The sequence below is a fragment of the Martes martes genome (assembly GCF_963455335.1).
Source record: "Martes martes genome assembly, chromosome: 11".
Taxonomy (NCBI): domain Eukaryota; kingdom Metazoa; phylum Chordata; class Mammalia; order Carnivora; family Mustelidae; genus Martes; species Martes martes.
In genome coordinates this window covers 81207914-81222383 of record NC_137899.1, presented here as the reverse complement: position 1 = coordinate 81222383, position 14470 = coordinate 81207914, and the positions used below count along the sequence as shown (strand labels likewise).

Below are 14470 nucleotides of genomic sequence, written 5' to 3'. Positions count from 1 at the left end.
TAAAATTGAAGTCTTAATTGCCCGCTAATCCATGGTATGTGTTAAATATTGATGTTATATTGCCATTCAAATTATTTTGTGAAAGAATAGTTCGTGGCCTAGAAGAGTGCTAAAATACAATAAATGCGTGTAGGGGGAGAATAGAATATAAAAAAATTTATTGCATATGCTTGAGGAAGATGTTAGAAGGATTTCCATACCATATGCTGACAGGGATTGTCTGAGTGATGAGGTTATAGGTGATTTTAAGTTTCTTTATTTTCATATTTTTATTTCCTAAATTTTATATAATGAGGAAAAAAGGTTAGATTAGATGATACATCATTTCAAAAAAATTTTCTTCTCTAGCTGTTATTTTTCACATTTTTCTTAATAAAATATAAATATATGTACATATATAAAAGTGTGCATAAAATGCCATTATTAATAATGTCAGTCTTTTCATATTTTTAACACTTTATCTGAATTAGGGTTATAATATAAATAATACCTACAGTTGAGCTGTAAAATAAAAACATAACCTAGTAAAGATAGAACAGACCTGCATTTGACCAACTTTTCCAGTGTTTGCTTTTTCTAAAATCTGTATTAGTTTGTAGAGTTCTGTTGAGAGATCAAATTCAATTTGCTATTTTTGCTGTCGTTGTTGAGGATGGAGTATTCCATTTAATATTGGAATGTCCATTATGAGAGGCAACTTATCTATTAGTAGTCTTTTACTTTGCCTTCTCCATGCTTTCAGTATTCTTAAGTTATTCAGATAAAATTAAAACTAAGCTTAAACTAAGCTCTTGTCTGCTAGTAAACTCAGCTTTCCTTCTTCAGAAATGTACTTTGTTGGTTATCGATTTTTTCATTAAAGCTAGATTCATGTTTTCTGTTCTTTACCTTTTTAAATAAAAATATTTCAGACTTGTCAAGTTGCTCTTAATTTTGCCAATGAAGAAGAAGCAAAAAAATTCCGGAAAGCAGTTACAGACTTGTTGGGCCGGCGACAAAGGAAATCTGGTAAACTTTCTTCTTTTTTTTTAAACAGGAGCTGGCTCATGGGACAGAACAGGCCCACACCTGTTTTTATAAATAAAGTTTTAGTGAGACAAAGCTACGCTCATTGGTTTACATTTTGTCTGTTGCCACAACAACAGTTGGGTAGTTACAACAAAGACTGTATGGTACACAAAGCCTAAAATATTTATTCTCTGGCCCCTTACCAAAAAAAAAAAATTCACTAATACTTACCTAAGAACTATTTTTATTAAGAACTATTTTTTTTCAGATTTACTGAAGAATTCATTCTGATAACCTGTCTTGTTGATAACATGCCATATATACTGACTCTTAAACTTGCATTTTTATGGCATTGTTCTTAACTTACATTCTTAGCATATTTAATACTTTGTGACAAAGACTTTTTAGGCAAGCCTAGAAGCAAATAAGCAAAATTGCAAACAAAATCTGTAAACATTGTTTTGTCTCTATTTTGTCCCTAATGTTGTCTATCATAAATCCATAAGGAACTTAGTTTAATGTATGAGACTATAATGCATATAAAATAATTAGAGAATGCTCTAGTCTAGTATAGAATTTTAAATTTATTGATATAGAAATACTTGACAACAGTGTACTAGGCCTTTCTGTTGTCAAGTGGGAGAAGGGTGATTAGGAAAGGTGAACCTCTCTAAAACCATCATCTTAAGAGATCAGTTTTCAGAGAAAGAACATATGGGAGTTGTGATCACCAAATAGATCCCCTTCAAATTAGCCATGCTGTATAATCCTTGGAAAGTTTTTCTGTACATCTAGGGGTACATGTTAGCACAGTTTTGAAGATCAGTGTATTCCAGGTTGTGCTTTACCACTAAGAGGGACTAAGCCTTGAAAAAATAAGACAATGGATCCAGAAAACAGGAATGTAAAATCATGTATTCCATTTTGTACATCTTTACTGTTATTTTAATGGTTTTCAAGAGGGAGGTGAGGTAAAATGAAATGAAAATAAAATGAACTAACTTGTTGCCTCACAACAACAGTTGTTGCCTTCTTATTATACCTAAACTGTAATGAATAAATAGAATTATTAGGGACCTATTTTTTGTTACTTCTTTTTGGGACCAAGGACGTTTACTACTTGATTTCTTGCAGGAAAGGATTTAAAGGTACAAGAATAATTTATGGTTCTGTGACATAATCAGGTGCTAGGCCAGGGGCTCTTTGGGGATCCTTATAGTCAACATATGTGACATTTCCAAATCAAGTAAAAAATATTTCTTAAAATATAGACTAATTGACTTTGAAATAGGAAGTTCCCTACAGGCATCTTTCAGCTGGTATAGGAATTTTGTTTTATGTAGTTCCTAAACTTTTAAGCATGGTGTTTCAGAAGCAGAAAGGTCATCTTAGGGAGGCAGCTGATAGATCCCTGGGTAGGGATCTGTTCTACTTCTGCTAAGTCAAACTCCAGCCTCGCCTCTCTTTAACTTAGATGCATGGAGTCTGACTTTTGGAGCAATAAAAAGTTAGTCTGTTTCCTTTTCCTCCCAGTAGCCATTTAATATTGGAAGCCATCTATCATGTTCTCATGCTTTTACTTCTTTACCTTAACCGGTTTCAGTTTCTTACTCCTCTCATGATGTACTTTATAGATGCATCATCCCAAATACTGTACTCTGAAGCCACTGTATATTTTTATATCTTCTTCAGAAGGTCCAGATTTGAAGAAATGATCCAGCTTCAAATATAGTAGTCATATTTGAACACAGTACTCCACAAGTAGTTTTACTAGTTGGTACTAAAATACCTCTTGATTTGATTAAAACACTGTTCTGCAAATGTTTCTAGCAGATACCTCATACCAGCAGCTCCCATTCTTCTTTGTTCTCATATGAATGGCTCTCAAGCCCGGTTAGCATCTTATTTGTAAATTACTTTTTAGAACTTATCCTCTGCACTTTATATTTATGTCAGTGTATTTCCATATCTGTGTTATCAGTTTAAGTATTTCCTCTCTGGTTGCAGAGATAACATCACCTGGGAAATGGGAGATTGACATTCATTGACATAGATAGGACTTGCTTATGTCCAGTGTTTCAGGAAGTTACTTCATCAGACCACCAGATGGAGTAATAAATTGGTATTTCCTATTGCCAGGATTTTTGACTTGTCCCCCAGTTAAATCCTATTAATTTTAGTTTATGGCTGTTTATAAACTGATTATTATGTCATTATTTATGGGTATTTCTCTTATAATTTGGGGCAATTTTGTATTAGAAAATTGGAAATTACATTTGTTTAAAATTCTTCAACCACTTTTGAATTTCTTAAAGCCAAAATGATATCAAACTTCATATGTAAGAGTCTTGAGTACAAAGGATTGATAGTTCTCCTGGTTTTACTCCTTTCTGATCTTCTGTAGCTTTTTATTATTTTTGGTCTGCTTTAGTGATCAGATGTTTCTGAGTATTCTCATTACTCTTGTGCTTTCATTGTGTCCCATAGCTTTGAAAACTGTCCATACACTGATGCCTCCCAAAGTTTTATCCTCATTGTTGACCTTTCCCCCAACCTTCAAACTTGTTTACTTCAATTGAGCATCATGATAACCTTCAAACTTAACTTGTCTGAGCAGAACATCTGATCTATGTTCCCTAACCCCAGTTAGACCCATTCCTACTCTTCCCCACGTATTCCCCAACTTGGTAAAAGGCTCCACTCTGGCGCACCATGGTCTCTTATAAATCCTATCAGTGAGTCTGTTGTCTCTTCAGAAACATATCCTGGATCTGTTTCTCATCACCTCTGCTACCCCTCTAATCGAAGCCCCCATTTATCTGTCATCTGGACTACCATAACTCCCTCACTAGTCTCCCTGCTGCCACTCAGTGCCCCCTATGATCTCTTTTCCACATAGTAGCCGAAGTTATTTTTTAAAAACATTAGATTATGTTGGCCCTATTAAACCCTATAAGAGCTTCCTATCATATATAGAATACAATCTGTATTTCTTACCATGGTCTGTGGGACCCTATATGATCCAGTCCCTGGGTCTCCTTCTGACTGCCTCCTTTTACTCTTCTGTTGGCTCATTCTAGTCCACGCTTCATGATGTTCCTTCATGCTATTCCCTCCTCAGGGCCTTTAAATATGTTGTTCCCTCTTATTTTATTCAGATGTCAGTTCCTCAGAGAAACCTTTTTTAGCCACTTATACATTGACTTAAGAATAAGACAGAGTTTGGGTGGATTAACTCTTTATGTTGATTTTTGTATTGCATATATCTGATAATATTATTTTGATTTATTTTCTAACAGAGAAAAGACGAGACCCCCCAAATGGTAAGCTCTTTGATACGAATTATTGATCTAGAAGATTTTAGGTTGTTTAATCCTTTTAGAAACACGTATCATACATTAATACTTAATATTTAATATCTGTGATCAAATACTGTAATTTATTGTGTCATTTTAAAATAACAAAGATGAGTCTTAGAAATGTACTATTTTTTGGCTTTTTTATAGGATAAAGGAGGATTATGTAGGGTGAAGATCACTATTACTTATATCTTCATTCTATATTGACAATTAAGTTTATAAACTGTATTACTTAATATCTTCCTTAAAGGTAGTAAATTTTGTGTAGCATTCTTGTTCATTTCTTTCTTTAAGATTTGTGTTTCCTATTTCCAAGTACTATTTCACACTGGTAATATGAAACTAGCCCCTGTGAGAATGAGCACTGACTTTAATGGAGTGCATAGAACTAATAGTAGCTTTATATTACCCTCCTTAATTTCATGATGAGCACTTGAAGTATTGAGAATTCTTTAAAAAAAAAAAAAGTATACCAGAAAAGTATGTGTGTGTGTGTGTGTGTGTATATATATATATATATATATATGTAAGAGTATATATTCCAAAATAAAATGGAATTCCAAAATAAAAAGGACAAAGTCCCAGATCTTTAGGACAGAGATTTGCATCTTGGACTCTGTAAAAACTCCTTGAAATATAGTGTGCTAAATTCTTAAGTGTATATATTTTCTCTGGGGACAGAGGATGCAGAGATTGCATCACATTTAAATTGGGTCGCTGACCCTGTGGAGGTATGGAACTATTGCTCCAGGAACCTTCATTATAATGGAGGGTATGGCCTTTTTTTTTTTTTTTTTTTTTTAAAGCATCTCACATCCTCTCATCAGAATTTAGATAGCTTATTCTGGGAAACAAATAGTATATGATAGCTGTTGGGGATTGTTAGGGTTTGTTTCTTTTAAACAGATATATTGCTTCCTGATTTGTCCTTAAATTTTTTTTCCTGATACAAAAACATGAACCAAATACTGCTGTAGTAAATTTTGGATTATTTACCTTCTTATAATTTAAAAAAAAAAAATAACTACGTTCAGTAAGGCTTACCCTCTGCCAAGTAATGTATACTTTGGCTTTCTTTGTCTTTTAAGTGGAAATTTTAATACTTATTTTATAGAACTGCTGTGGAGATTAAATGAAGTAATCAGAGTACTTAGTATAGCACTTACTAAAACCTAGCTATCATGATGAAGACAATAACAACAATAATTACAGCAGCTACTATTTAATGATCATTTACTACCAGCCAGGCACTGTCCAAGAGTCTTATGAAGTGGCTGCTATTATCCCCATTTTATAGAAGAGCAAACAGGGACACAGATGGGTATCTTGCTCAGGGTCACAGATCTAGTAAGTGGTACAGAAGGTTTCAGTCTCAAGCAGTCTTAACTCCACAGCCTGGCCCCTTAATCACTGTGCTACGTCCATAAGATTTTGAAGGAGAAACTGAGACCTAGACAGGGTAAATAATATGCTTTAAGTTACGCCACTGTTAACGTGGTAGAGGCAAAGGAAGCAGAAGCAATTGACTCAGAAGTCATTCATCAGTGAACTCTTACCGAACTCATTCATCAGTGTTAGAATTTTCTCCCTGTTGCATGCTCAATATTTTAATCCCTTTGAATTTATTATTCTGCATTCTGTAAGCATGTCTTGAGTACCAGTGGGGAAGGCTTCCTGGAAGTGGCATCTTTGAGAAAAGTAACCTGAGATATTAAAGTATAGATGTTGCAGTTAAAGTTAACAGTATAAATATTTTATGGAGTTTTCAAAATTTTAATCTTTTCAGTACATATAAAATGTATTTCTGAAGAGGTACCTAATTCGTGAATACAAGGAATTTGGATATTCTTTTTTTGTTTTGTTTTTTAAGATTTTATTTATTTATTTATGTGTTTATTTAAGAGAGAGCTCTGAGTGGGAGGAGGAGCAGAGAGCAGAGGGGGAGGAAGAGGGACAAGTAGATTCTGTACTGAGATTATGACCTGAGCCCAGACGAAGAATCTAACACTTAAATTGACTGAGCCACGCAGGCACCCCATGAATTTGGATATTTTTTATGTGACAGTGGTGTCTTGCAATTTTATTACTCCTGGTAGGAGAGGTACTCATAATAAGAGTTTTTTTTCTCTGTGATAGCTCTTGTTTTAAATATTTAGTTCTCTAGTTTTAACCCTTTCGGTGCAGTGATCCCAAACGTCTTTTCATTAAATGAGAGTTTAAAAAGTATCATGAAAAGGCAAAAATATATGACATGTATTGCCAGAATTTGTATATTTTCTTTAAAAATATACATATAATATGGTATTAACATATTGCATACACAGTAAAGGATAAAATAATTATTAAAAGAAGTTTTAATATTTTTTTCCTGCAGTACAGTCACTCCCCACTATGTGGAGACCACTGTTTTGAAGGCAGCATATTACTTTTTTGCATTTGGTACACTACTACCAGGTGCACTGGACACCTTATCCACCTTGCTGTGTCCCTGCAGGTGCTTTGTCTTAAATCCCCATATGGATTATCAGTTTAGTAGACATTTTCAAATTGTAACTATTGAAAAGACACTCTATGTAGAAGTAACATATATTCCTGAAATGCAATTCAGTGTCTTCCTCACTAACTCCTAATCCATACATCTTTCTTTTTTCTTTATCGGTCAGTCTCACCTTTTAGCTTAGACGCTTTCCAATGATTTGTTCTCAGCTTCATGACTGCTTGACATCAGAGGCCTCTGGGCCACCTGTTTCTCAACTATTTTACCTTGGTGAGAGTTCTCTGCTTTTTATGTAATTAAGGGGAAGACTTTAGTTTGTTCTTTTAGTTTTAAAATTAACTAGAAATGCTGTTCAGTGAAAATATTAAAAAGCCTTTTCTGTGACAGTTGTCTTTAATCAGAAAATGGTAATTTGTCATTTGACTAGTTTTTGTTTATTTTAAAAGAAGGGAAACAATCCCCTTAGTGTATGTTCTTAGGATGAGTATAATTTTATAAATGGAATACTTAATTTTTACTAGAAGTGATTTAGGCGTATCTCCATTACCAGATCTTCCATAAACTTCATTTAAAAATGACTGTGCCTTATACTGGTTGTCACTTTTGGAAAAAATATTTAATTGGGCTTTTTTACAACACCGTTTTAAACTAATTTCCAAACACCTTCAAACTCTAAAGTAAATGACTATTATCAACAGAGATAACCAAGTACCTAATCTCATGATTATGTAGGAATTTTTTTTCCCTAAATTTTGAAAGTTACTAGTAAATATTTATTGAATGATAAACTGTTAAACTATATAAATTGAGAGAACTAATTGGTAAGGAAATAATATATGACAACATTGGTAAAGTTAGCATTATCAGTCACCTTGTGGTTTGACATTAGTGTAAAAAGTACAGTAGTAGTTAATGGATTAGGAATCAAGAAAGCAGAGTTCACCTTTGCTTTTTGTCCCTAATTTTGTGACTTTAGACAGGTCACCTGACACTTCTCATCTTTAGTTTTCATCTATAAGATGAAAAGTGTGGGAAAACTCTAATATCCTAGCTAACGCAGGTAATACTAATTTTCTGTTTATCTCTATAATTTGAATTTCCCTGTATAGACTTAATTAAATAATGTTTTAACCAGTACTAAAGAAATTCTTGTGTAATGACACTAAATAGCTAATTCAAAGGCTTTATAAACTGCTTGGCAGTAACAGTATATCCTCACCTCCTTTTGGGGAAGAGGGAGGAGGGGAAACCCAGTCTCACTACAGTATGAATTAAACTTTGTTATTCATTCCACATACCACTTGTATTTTGTTCCTGTCTTCTTCATTCTTAAACTTTCTTCAGAGATGGCTGAATTACTTTCTTTAGTGAGATATGGATCAGGCTTATAAGAATCTTAACTTTATTAAATTTCCCAGGAAAGAATTTGTTAACTTGGATAATTAAAACTATTAAGCTTCACTTTACCCAACTGTATTACCATTTAAAATATCCATGGTATAATAATAACTTTCATATAACCTAAAGCAGCAGAATATTTTCATTTTTGTTTTTTTCTAAAAACTAATAATTTGTTATTTTTTTTTATGGTGAATCTGGTTGCTCCTTTATAGTTGCTCTTTGAACACCTATTTCAGGAGGGGTGGTAAGGTACAAGGAGAGTGATACTCCTAAATCAGTCTTAAGTTAATCCTTAAATTCTATTAAGTATAAAGAAAAGAGTAAGTAGTGATTTGTGGCATCTTACCATGGATGGTGTTGCTGATACTGATTTTTAAAAGTTATAAATGAAAGAGGGAAGGCAGAAAAGGAAGGATGAGAAGTAGAAACAGATCAGTAGATAAGCCTTTGAATATAACACAGATTTGACCCTCTAACACTTGGATTCCAGGTATTCTCAATAAGTCCTTTACTTTGTGAAACTACAGTAAACACTGAAATCTGATATGTGAGCAAATTTGAAAATCCTGGTCTTTATCTACTATTTCATCAGCCTTCTGTATTGCATAACTAACTTTTAATTTTTAATCCGGTTATTTTTATTATTCCTTGACACTGAATCAGCTTGTTTTAATGGTCTTACCCATATTATTCACTAGGTTCCATTTTTTTCAGATAACAATTTCTTTATTTCTTGCCAATGTGAGCAACTTCCCTTAGAAATTTATATGAAAAAATTTTATATGAAATACAAATAGAACTTTTAGATGCTTACATGTAAGTAGACTTTGATTATGAAGGGAAAAGAGCTGAATTTTGGTGATACTAAAAATACAAATCTTTCCAAATTGTTTACTCGTCCGATAAGGTGTTAGATGGCTTTTGTAAATTATTTTAGCTCTATTTCATCTTGAATAGTAGAGTTGAAAGAGAGAACATGGGTTATATATAATTTACCCATTTAGATAAACATTGTTCTTTCAGGTAACTTTAATGAATAGGCTACATTTGAGGTTTTAGTGCAGTTGAAGAAATACAGTCAAATTGACATTTAGTTATCACCTAATTTACGTTAGCCTGTGATTTCTTGGGATTTCTGTATTCCATTGTATTGGGGTATTCATGGCAAAGATTTATGACAGTGGAAAGATATAAAACAAGAAGGGAGAGACGCAAGGGGTTAGGTCTGAGGGAAATTACATACAACTTTGCCATAGTCTTCTCCCATTGGAGTCACAGGGAATGCACATAATTCCTTTGATAAGTTGTTAAAACACATGGTAAATGTTGTCTAAAGGAGAAACTCACTAGGCACTCAGTGCCCAGAGTTTATTGGGGGCTACTCAAATAGGCCTCGTATGTCTAGCACATACCAAGGTACTAGACTCCCAGAAGGAAAGCAGGTGTTTAGCATAAGCACATTGTTAGCACAAATAGTTGAGGCACAATGGGCCCATCTTATCAGGGAATGATAAAAACCCTCTTGGAATCCCCGTTTCCAGATGCCAGCTCAGAGCTAACCTTACAAGCAGCCCTTTCTAAGGATGGCAGTTTTGGGCCTGCTATGTTAACTGTTTCTCTGCGCAGTAGTGGTTGCATTTTATACAGCATTTGAAAGTTATCACTAATGTACTCATCTCATAGGAATTTAGTCTAATAAGAGGTTTTGTCAGAGAACCCTATATTAAAATGGACTCTCTGAGGAACATGTGATGCCATTTAGTTAAATTTATAAGAATTTTTAAATTGAATACATTGCATTTAGACTCATGCTTTTAAAGCCAAGAATATTTTTGTGAATTATAAAACAGGGTTTTGTTTTTATTTAAAGATTTTATTTATTTATTTGATAGAGATCACAAGTAGGCAGAGAGGCAGACAGAGAGAGGGAAGCAGGCTCCCCGCTGAGCAGAGAGCTTGATGTGGGGCTCCATCCCAGAACCCTGGGATCATGACCTGAACCAAAGGCAGAGGCTTTAACCCACTGAGCCACCCAGGCGCCCCTAAAACAGGTTTTGTGTATTATATTTAAGGTCACTCCTAAAGGTGCTGTTGATAATATCTGAAGATGCCAGAGATAGTTTCACTGTTGATTATTATAGAAGATGAATGTTTTGAGAATTTTTCCATCTTATTTTTGAGCCCTGTACTTCCAGTAGTCGAAGTGTATGTATACTGATAGAGAAAACATTATTGAATTTACATACGGTATTTTGAAAATAATAATAGTAATAATTGTATAAGTACTTTTTTCCCTCATGGACTAATAAAGTTGAAACAAAGAAGTAAGACTAGATTTTTTTGTCAGATTTTTTTTTTTTAAAGTATATGCTCTTTTTAATTTTTGTTATTCTCATTATGTCATATATAGCACTTTACCAACAGGTAATGGGTTGTGTGTGTGAGGCTATTATAATCAAAATTTAAGGGATTAGACCAATTAAATTTCAATTTTTACTGAAAATTTTTTTTCATGAGATTTAATGTTAAAAAAATACAAGTTCTCTTTGAAGTAACATCTATGCTGATGTGCTTAAGAATTTATTATATGCTTTTGGAATTTTGGCAGTACTTTATCCATTATTTATAAAAAATTAACATGCAACTTTAAAATTTAAATAATTTGTATTAGTGAAGCGGTTCTACTTCAGAGAAAGATATTTAAATTATAAATTATAAATGTAATAATTGTTATCTTAAATGATATCCCTTTCATATTGTTTTGCAGGTCCTAATCTACCCATGGCAACAGTTGATATAAAAAATCCGGAAATCACAACCAATAGATTTTATGGTCCACAGGTCAACAACATCTCCCATACCAAAGAAAAGAAAAAAGGAAAAGCTAAAAAGAAGAGATTAACCAAGGCAGATATCGGAACACCAAGCAATTTCCAGTAAGAGTTCTTTTGTTTTTCTTATCTTTCAATGAACTTACTCCTGCTCTTGATTTTTACCTTGTTAGGAAATTTTGTTTTCTTCTACATTTATCATTTGCATACTTTTTTCTCTATAGATTTTGTTGGAATTGTTTTTGTGTGTGTGTGTGTGTGTGTTTAAGGCTGTTGCTCAGTAGACTTTCTGTGAATCTTAGAGTTTATTTACCTTTCTATTCATCAGGAAAGAAAAACTAGATTAAGTTGTTTCTTTAATTGTTGGAGATGATTTCTCACTTTTTCCCTATAAATGGTATTTGGAAATTGCCTAGAGGCACTGTCTTATTCCATTTGGGCTGCTGTAACAGGAATACTATAGACTGAGTGGCTTTTAAACAATAGAGATTTATTTCTACAGTTCTGGAAATTGGGAAGAAGCAGGCAAAATTTGGTGTCTGGCGAGGTTCCACTGCCTGGTTAACAGCTGTCTTCTAGCTGTCTTTCTCACATGTTGGAAGAGGGCAAGAGAAATCTCTGGGACCTTTTTATAAAGGGTACTAATCCTGTTTTTGAGGGATCCACCCTCAAAACCTAATCACCTCCCCAAATACTTACCTCCAGATATCATCATACTGGGTATTAGGTCTCAACATAGGAATTTTGGGGAGACACAAACATTTAGTCTATAGTAGGCATCAAACCTTTGGTATTTATTTGACATATTTTAAGCATTTTCATATACATATACATCATTTCATTAGCTCATTACAAAATTCCTATCCTCTCATATATATATATACATATATGTATATAATGCTTGTATTCTTCTGCTAGTTTGACAGTTGAGGAAATGGATACTCAGAAAGATTTTGCAAAAATATTAAAACTCAGTTTAACTGAGGCCAGTCCTGGCCTCCTGACCCCTCACACAGTTTTTCCCTGAATATGGGTATGTCTGTGAGAATTATTAGCTCAGGCCCAAAATTTATTGGTTGGATTGGATTTCATATATGTTATGTTTTAAATGCTCTTTATCTATTTTCTGTTTTTTATTTATACATATTTTTGGTCTACTTCTTTAGGCACATTGGACATGTTGGTTGGGATCCGAATACTGGCTTTGATGTAAGTGTCTTTTCTTTCTTTTTTTTTTTTTTTAAGATTTTATTTATTTATTGGACAGACAGAGATCACAAGTAGGCAGAGAGGCAGGCAGAGAGAGAGAGAGAGGAGGAAGCAGGCGCCCTGCTGAGCAGAGAGCCCGACGTGGGACTCGATCCCAGGACCCTGGGATCATGACCTGAGCCGAAAGCAGAGGCTTTAACCCACTGAGCCACCCAGGTTCCCAGATGTAAGTGTCTTTTCAAGCCATAAATATTATTGCTGTAAATATGTGGTAATGCGGGGCACTTGGGCGGCTCAGCCAGTTAAGTGTCTGCTTTCAGCTTAGGGCATGATCCCGGGGTCCTGGGATCGAGCCCCACATCGGGCTCCCTGCTCAGCGGGAACGCTGCTTCTCCCTCTCACACTCCCTTGCTTGTGTTCTCTCTCTCTCTCTATCAAATAAATAAATACAATCTTTAAAAATAAATAAATAAATATGTGGTAATGTGTGGCCTGTGTGTAGATTTTTATTATTCATTTTTGTGAATTCTAGCATTTATTTGAATGTGTTTATGTATATACACCACTGAGGTTGGAAACCTCAGTATTGTTCTGTTATTTATGGCTATGTCTGTAAGGCAAAGGTTTCATACTCCTTGAATTGATATACTGTAATACTGGGGGTGCCTGCGTGGTTCAGTCTGACTCTTGATTTCAACTCAGGTCATGATCCCAGGGTTGTGAGATTGAACCCTGCGTCAGAACTACGCTCGAGTCTGCTTGAGATTCTTTCTCCCTCTCCCTCTGTTCCTCCCCTGCTAGCACACACTCTCTCTCTCTGTGTCTCTCTCAAATAGATAAATATATAAATAAAATCTTACATACTATAATATAAAATTCTTGTGTGTTGACAGCCAAGAGAAGAAAATTATTTCTGCTAACTGATCATTTTAGGGGAATGTATGCCAAAACACTGGAAAGTAATAGTACTGAAAAGTATTATAATCAAATTCTGAATATCCAGTTTTTAAATTAGCTAGATCTTTTCATTCCATTCTTTTTGGCATTTTTGTCATTATTTATTTTTAGCCCTATGAGCAAGTAAGTGAAACTGCTAGCAAAAATAAGTGTTTTTAACATTTTATCTGTTTTGGTTGCTTAAGTAATATGTATTTCACATTTAACAGATAATCAGGGTTTAGAAAAATTATTTTGAAGAGAAATATTTATGATTGGGGTCAGAAATTTTTTTGTTATTGACTACAGTGTTAACTCCACAACATTTATTGAACGCTTCCTTGTTTTGGGCTCTGTCCAGGACGCTGAGGTTTACAAGGAGGTGCTTCAGATTTTCAAATTGACAGAGTTTCCTCGTTTCTTTGTGATTATATCTAAATTTAGTAATAGGTGAATAAGTTGGAAATGTCTGAATCATGAATGGGTTAGTAAAGCTCTAATGGAGATGCCTTCTTTTTGAAGAGAGAACAAAAAAAAATGTTATTCTTTTTTCTTATCTTTTCTATTTCTTTTAAATAAGAAAGTTTCATTGGCTTATAAATAATCTAACCATGTTAAAAAGTGTATAAATTTAAAATAATTTCATAATGGGCACAGGTGAGAACTAAATTTGAATTTGATTATGCTTATTTTTAGAAATTGGGATAAATTTTACAGTTAACAGTTACTTTATGTTATAGCTGAATAATTTGGATCCAGAATTGAAGAATCTTTTCGATATGTGTGGAATCTCAGAGGCACAACTGAAAGACCGAGAAACATCAAAAGTTATATATGACTTCATTGAAAAAACAGGAGGTGTAGAAGCTGTTAAAAATGAACTACGAAGGCAAGGTAACTTTTTTTTTTCTACTCAAGCATTCTAATCTTTTTTTCCTTGTCAATCTTTTGAGGTTTTGAGGTTTCCTTGTGAATCTTTTGTAGCTGGAAACAGCTACACACATTCATATGAACTTTCCATAAACAGAATATTTGAATTTATAGATTAAGTAGCTTGGCCTGGCTGCTTTGCATTATTTTGATATAACTTAATAATTTGATAAGGTTTTTCTTATTAAAAAGTCTTCTTTGCCACCTTATTCATTTGGGCTTGCTTCTTCCTAGTTTTTGTGTACTCCAGTTAAAGCATTCTTCTGAGGAATTTAACTGTCATTTTAAATTTGATATTT

At 33.7% G+C, this 14470-nt stretch overlaps 1 protein-coding gene across 2 annotated transcripts in view; it reads left to right on the top strand.

The window, feature by feature from the left end:
* The window catches only part of WASL (WASP like actin nucleation promoting factor), a 65662-nt gene that overhangs the window by 39655 nt on the left and 11537 nt on the right, over positions 1 to 14470 (top strand). For both annotated transcript variants that reach the window (XM_080817992.1, XM_080817993.1), the window contains 5 exons: positions 912 to 1008; positions 4308 to 4331; positions 11033 to 11201; positions 12263 to 12305; positions 13982 to 14135. In XM_080817992.1, coding sequence (XP_080674118.1) covers positions 912 to 1008; positions 4308 to 4331; positions 11033 to 11201; positions 12263 to 12305; positions 13982 to 14135 — 487 coding nt within the window. The remainder of the gene's footprint in view (positions 1 to 911; positions 1009 to 4307; positions 4332 to 11032; positions 11202 to 12262; positions 12306 to 13981; positions 14136 to 14470) is intronic.